General features: G+C 40.7%; 1 protein-coding gene across 1 annotated transcript in view; it reads right to left on the bottom strand.

Moving 5' to 3' along the window:
• Positions 1 to 7,500, bottom strand: part of LOC144958166 (uncharacterized) — a gene marked incomplete in the record, with an annotated part of 170,196 nt that overhangs the window by 100,439 nt on the left and 62,257 nt on the right. The window contains 6 exon segments of the mRNA XM_078889934.1: positions 1 to 114; positions 1,520 to 1,682; positions 2,492 to 2,690; positions 3,389 to 3,488; positions 5,235 to 5,404; positions 6,500 to 6,594. The exon segment at positions 1 to 114 is cut by the window's left edge and continues 10 nt beyond it. Of these exon segments, the coding sequence (XP_078746060.1) occupies positions 1 to 114; positions 1,520 to 1,682; positions 2,492 to 2,690; positions 3,389 to 3,488; positions 5,235 to 5,404; positions 6,500 to 6,594 (841 nt within the window).

Here is a 7,500-nt window from a genome sequence, read left to right as displayed (position 1 = left end):
AATTCAACACTTTGAGAGCAGTAGACAGATCCTGAAATGAGTGCCTTCAGTTTGTTGCCAGGGATTCTGTACTCGACTACCTCTCCCTCCACTGTCTTGATGTTGAACTTGGGGCTGGTTGATGTGGGAGCAACGTTGATATCAATGATGGTGATTGTTATGGTGTATTGTTATTATTGAGTTATTGCCCTTTGCAATAACTAACATTATACTTCCTTGAATGATACACTGAATTACATTTAATTATTTATTAATAATGTCACAATTGAATACATTTTAAGAATACGTTATATTCGTATCATTAGTTAACTACACTTGTACATTAACGTTATATTACATAACGTATATTCCTGTATATGTATATTTCTATACTGCATGTTTAATATTACTAAGTCTGTGATATATTATGATTTAAAGACGCTTGAATAAATACTTGATGATTGGCAACAAAGGAGTGTCTTCCCTGTCAATCATTTTATGCACTGCGGTTGGTACATAACAGTGATGATGATGATGTTGATGGTGGTTATGATGATGATGATGACGACAGTGATGATAAACTAATAATAATCATTATCACTATAAATTCACCTACATCACTATCATCATCATGACACTTAACACATCAATCATCATCATTATCATTGTGTCCGTGTATTGTTCTGTTCTTGGTTCTTAAGGGTTTTATGGCGCTTGCAACACATTAAAGTCATATCAGTGCCAGTAAAAAGGAAGAAAATGGGATAGTAAAAAGTTCGAGAATTACAATTAAAACACCCAAGAAAAGGTAAGACAAAGGGGAATTTGTTCAAATAGGAAACAGATGTAGATTCCAAGAGCACAATATCAAAGCACTTTTTGAGATCGTCTCATCCAGACACAACCACATATCCCCGCCAAGAGGAACACACTCAATTGTTTGCAAATCTTATATATGTAAAAGGAAAAATAATACAGTGTATAACAGAGAGACGATTTACACGAAAAAAAATATCTCCCAAAACTAACTGGGCATTTGACTGTTTCCTCCGAGTCAGGGTATCCGGCCAAGGCCAGGACGAAACCAAATAATCTCATTCCAAGACAAAGACAGAAAGCATGTTGGAAAACGGATATAGGAGGATAGAAGACACAGTAAGTACCTCCCTGCCCACTATGGGAGGTCAGGAACCCCATCCAGATGATGATGATGGTGATAATGATGATGATGATGATGATGATAATGATGATAATGATGATGATGATGATGATGATGATGATGATAATAATAATGGTGGTGATGATGATGATGATGATGATGATGATGATGATGATGATGATGATGATGATGATGATGATGATGATGATGATAAACTAATAATAATCATTTATCACCATGAAATCACCTACATCATTCTCATCATCAAGACTCTCAACACATCACCATCATTTTTATCAATGTGTCCGTGTATTGATAACTGTCTAGCCCACGGCTACAACGCAGCTGGCAATAATAATAGCTAGTGACTGACTGACTCACGTGTAAGGCGGGATCTCGGTGATCCCCACGTTGTCGAAGCTGTTCATATCACAGTACACCAGGAATGGCTCGATGGGTCCCGCCCCGTCCACGTCGATGTACAGTGGACCGTCAGACTTGATCCTGTGATTGAACTTGGCGTCGTGGCAGTTCTTGGGCATACCTGCAATATTTTGAAGAAAAAAAATTGAGCTTTTATATAGCGCAATATCCACTAAATGCGCTCAAAGCGCATTACAAGGGGTCCCAAGTCAATAGCAACATGTAACATTTAGGACGGCACAAGACGCCAGTTAAGAGATACTACATCTTTTCGGACAAAGACAACGCTGTTAACGGCCAGGTAATCATTTTACACTTGAGTAGGGTAAAAGAATGTGAGTAAAGGATCTTTTCCAAAGACTCAACTATGCGCCGAGGCGAGGATCGAACCCAGGAGCTTCCGATCCGAAAGCGATTGTCATACCACTAGATCACATAGCCGAAAATGACAATGTTTCATATTCAATGTCATGTTTTTCTCCTCTTCCTCGTCTCTTTAATCCTCTTTTATTTTCTCCTCCTCCTCCTCTTTTCTTCTTCTTCTTCTTCTTCTTCTTCTTCTTCTTCTTCTTCTTCTTCTTCTTCTTCTGCTGCTGCTGCTGCTGCTACTACTGCTGCTACTACTACTACTGCTGATGCTGCTACTGCTACTACTACAACAACTACTACTACTACTACTACTACTACTACTACTACTACTACTACTACTACTACTACTACTACTACTACTACTACTACTACCACTACTTCTTCTTCTTCTTCTTGTTCTATCTCCTCCTCTTCTTCCTCCCCCAATGCCTCATCAACTCTTCCCTCTCTTCTTCTTGTTTTTCTTAGCGGCTGATTTCGAGCACCATTGGTGTATACTTAACCACGCTACACAAAAACCTCAAAGTTCTTACCATAGCAATCATCATTCATCCTCCTTACCTTCTGTGCTGTCCATACAGACCACAGGGCCGATCTTAAACTTTCCCTTGTTGACATTCTTCTGAGTGAAGGTCATCCTAATCAAAGGCAGATTGGCCTTGTCCATCAGCTTCCCGCTGTCATTGGATACCCACCTATTCGACTCCTCTCCGTCACAATTGCATCCGTTCTTACAGGTCCCAACCTCGCCGCACGGGCACTGAATGAAAGGCACACAACGAGAAAATAAATTCAGAGGGGCACACACCTTATTAAGTCAGAGGCAACACACCTTATGATACGAATGATAAAGTCAGAGGGCAACACACCTTATGATACGAATTATAAAGTCAGAGGGCAACACACCTTATGATACCAATGATGAAGTCAAAGGGCAACACACCTTATGATACGAATGATAAAGTCAGAGGGCAACACACCTTATGATACCAATGATGAAGTCAAAGGGCAACACACCTTATGATACGAATGATAAAGTCAAAGGGCAACACACGTTATGATACGAATGATAAAGTCAGAGGGCAACACACTTTATGATACCAATGATGAAGTCAAAGGGCAACATACTTTATGATATAAATGATAAAGTCAGAGGGCAACACACCTTATGATACGCATGATAAAGTCAGAGGGCAACACACCTTATGATACCAATTATGAAGTCAAAGGGCAACACACCTTATGATACGAATGATGAAGTCATAGGGCAACACACCTTATGATACGAATGATGAAGTCATAGGGCAACACACCTTATGATACGAATAATGAAGTCATAGGGCAACACACCTTATGATACGAATGATGAAGTCAGAGGGCAACACACATGATACGAATGATAAAGTCAAAGGGCAACACACCTTATGATATGAACGATAAAGTCAAAGGGCAACACACCTTATGGAACGAGCTCGTTCCCCAATTTTCGTGGCCTTTTCCATAGGCGTCGTACCACACGGTTCCTTCGAACATCCTATACCATCGGTAACAATCGACACTGTGGAGATAAAGACATGGTAAAATAGACATCTCGGCCACAATCTCAACAGTCATCGCGATCATCATCATCATCATAATTGAAAAAAAAAACAAGCCCAAAACCATCCCCCCCCCAAAAACAAACCAACCCCTAAAACAAACCAACCCATAAAACAAACCAACCCCTAAAACAAACCAACCCCCACAACAAACCAACCCCCAAAACAAACCAACCCCTAAAACAAACCAACCCCTAAAACAAACCAACCCCCAAAACAAACCAACCCCTAAAACAAACCAACCCCCAAAACAAACCAACCCCTAAAACAAACCAACCCCCAAAACAAACCAACCCCTAAAACAAACCAACCCCTAAAACAAACCAACCCCAAAACAAACCAACCCCAAAACAAACCAACCCCAAAACAAACCAACCCCTAAAACAAACCACCCCCAAAACAAACCAACCCCTAAAACAAACCACCCCCAAAACAAACCCAACCCCTAAAACAAACCAACCCAAAACAAACCAACCCCTAAAACAAACCAACCCCCAAAACAAACCAACCCCAAAACAACCAACCCTAAAACAAACCAACCCCTAAACAAACCAACCCCAAAACAAACCAACCCCTAAAACAAACCAACACCCCCCACCCCCCCAAAAACAAACAAACCAACCCCCAAAACAAACCAACCCTAAAACAAACCAACCCTAAAACAAACCAACCCCCAAAACAACCACCCCTAAAACAAACCAACCCCCAAAACAAACCAACCCCTAAAACAAACAACCCCCCAAAAAGACCAACCCCTAAAACAAACCACCTCCCAAAACAAACCAACCCCTAAAACAAACCACCCCCCAAAACAAACCAACCCATAAAAAAACCAACCCCCAAAACAAACCAACCCCTAAAACAAACCAACCCCTAAAACAAACCAACCCTAAAACAAACCAACCCCTAAAACAAACCACCCCCCCCCCCAAACAACCAACCCCCAAACAAACCAACCCCTAAAACAAACCAACCCCTAAAACAAACCACCCCCCAAAACAAACCAACCCCCAAAACAAACCACCCCCCAAAACAAACCAATCCCCAAAACAAACCAACCCCTGAAACAAACCGCCCCCCTCCCAAAACAAACCACCCCCAAAACACCCCCCCCCAAATAAAACAAACCACCCCCCAAAAAAAAAACCCAAAAAACAAAACAAACCACCCCCTTCACAAAACAAACAAATAAAAAAAGCCAACAAAACAACCAAAATAAACAAACAAACCAAAGACAAAGTTAAACAAGACAAACAAAACAAAAACGAAACAAAACAAAAACAATAACAAAATAACTGAAAACAATTATCCTCCTCTCCCCCATAAATACAACATCAAAATATTATAAAAGAAAACGAAAAACAAAATCAAAACAAACAAAAAAAAATCCCCAACAAAACAACAAAAACCAAAATCAAAACAAACCAAAACAGACATAAACAAAGCAACGAACAAAAACAGCCCAAGACCAGAACAAAAAACAACAACAAAAAGAAACCAAAAAAAAAAAACAAACAAAAAAACAAAACAAAAAAAATAATAATAATAAAAATACAAAAAATACAACCAAAAAAACAAAAACAAACAAACATATAACAAAAGAAAAACAAGAACAAAAACAAAACCAAGAAAAAAGCAAAAACAATATAAACCAAACCAAACCAAACCAAAACAAAACTCAACAAGACCCAATCAATGACACCTACGAGACGTCCTGGTAACAGAATCCAGAATGTTCCAACAACGGTCGAATGTCCTCTGGGTTCGTATCGTAGTCCACGTTCAACTCGGTGTCTCCTACATCCACTTTGTACGGCTGGGGGTCCGTTGGATTCAGCTTGGTCACGATCTGACCCCACATGGTGTCACAGGTCACCTGGGGAGGATACAACGGCACGAAACGAGACTTTATAAATACATGAGCTTTTATATAGAGCAATATCCACTAAACGTGTTCAAAGCACTTTACAGGGTTTCCCTGGCCGACAGCAACATTTAACATGAAGGACGGAACAGGTCGCCTTTACAATTATTACAATTTTTTTTCGGACAGATACAATGCAGTTAACGACCAGGTACTCATTTTACACCTGAACACGATGAGAGAATGTGAGTAAAGAGCCTTCTCCAGGGATTCAACTGTGCACCGAACGAGGCTCGAACCCAGGACCTTCCAGTCCGAAAGCGAGTGTCATACCACTAGACCACAAAGCCGCATAGTCTTAACTCACTCAAGCCTAACACCGACTATATCCGTAGTTTACCTGGGCTACTTTTGCCCCATGCCTATGATTTCTTACCTTTTTATGAGTCAAATTATAGGCGTTGTATCAAACCTAATGTTTTATGGTTTTTGCATGTTAATGGTAGTTGAATAAAACTATCTATGTACATGCTCATTTTTAATAAATTTTTTTCCAATTTTGAAAAGTAGCAATAATCTCTATGATCGTAGCCAACGTTAACTTATAGTCTGACACTAGAACCACCAGGACTCGTAGTTTGACGTCATTTTTTAGGTTATTGCACCGTCTAGTGAGTTGTCGTTAGTAGAGCTCAAGGAAACAAGTGGTCCCATTGGTCGAACTATTGGATACAACTCACGATTTGTTTTCTTTTGTGGCCAAAGACTTGTCTTTTGACGTTATTTTTTGGTCATTGTCAAGCAATGAGTTAACGATGGCTACACATTGAGCAGGAGTTTTTCCCGGTTTCTATGGCGTGAAACGGACAATAGTAATTGCTTACTATCCTTTTGATAGGACGTTAGTCTATCGCAAAATACTTTTCTCCAAATCTAACAGACTTAACAACCCATTCACTGCTGGGTGGACAAAGGGGGTGGGTGGGGGGGGGGGGGTAGGATAAAAAAAAATCTCGACTGCACTCGGGATGGATCACGGTCCCTATGCGTGTGAAGCGAGTACTCTACCAACTGGGCTCTAGGGGGCCTCGAAACGAAAGTGCTTACCGAAAAGTGTTTAGCTGGTCCTGTGCCATCGGGATCAATGATATAAACGGCGTCGTTCTGCATATTGGGCACCTCTTTGCAGTTTCTGGGCAGAGCTGGGGGACGGGATGGTAGACTAGCCATTATTTGAATGATTTGAACCAAATGCACTTTTAAGAATTTTGAATTGAAAACGTACACATTCCGTTCTTACACTGTTGAGCACAAACACACTCTCTCTCTCACACACACACACACTCTATCCCTCACACACACACACACACTCTATCCCTCACACACACACACACACACACACACAAACAATCCCCAAATTACCGTTGTTGCAGTCGAGGCCACAGTAACCATTTTCACACTCGTGGAAACGCAAAATGCCCAAGTAACCGTCCTTACACTCGTGGCCATGCACAATCTCCAAAGTAACCGTTCTTACACTGTGACAACACAACATCTCCATGGTAACCGTTCTTACAACTCGAGGCCACACACAGTCTCCAAATTAACCGTTCTTACAACTCGAGGCCACACACAGTCTCCAAAGTAACCGTTCTTACACTCGTGATAACACAACATCTCCAAAGTAACCGTTATTACACTCGTGACACACATCTCTAAGGTAACCGTTCTTACACTCGTGACAACACAACATCTCTAAGTAACCGTTCTTACACTCGTGACAACACAACATCTCTAAGTAACCGTTCTTACACTCGTGACAACACAACATCTCTAAGTAACCGTTCTTACACTCGTGAAACACATCTTTAAGGTAACCGTTCTTACACTCGTGGCAACACAACATCTCCAAAGTAACCGTTCTTACACTCGTGGCAACACAACATCTCCAAATTAACCGTTCTTACACTCGTGACAACACAACATCTCTAAGTAACCATCCTTACACTTGTGGCAATACACAACATCTCCAAACAAACTGTTCGTAAGTGACACACAATCTTCTAATTAACAGTAACTGTTAGTACCTAGAGCCGTTCTAGTAACCC

Source organism: Berghia stephanieae, chromosome 12 (genome assembly GCF_034508935.2).
Source record: "Berghia stephanieae isolate SIO BIC M18660-M18661 chromosome 12, UCSD_Bste_1.3, whole genome shotgun sequence".
In the NCBI taxonomy this organism is placed as follows: Eukaryota; Metazoa; Mollusca; class Gastropoda; order Nudibranchia; family Aeolidiidae; genus Berghia; species Berghia stephanieae.
Note: the sequence above shows the minus strand (reverse complement) of the source record. Positions and strands in the feature narration are given on the sequence as shown.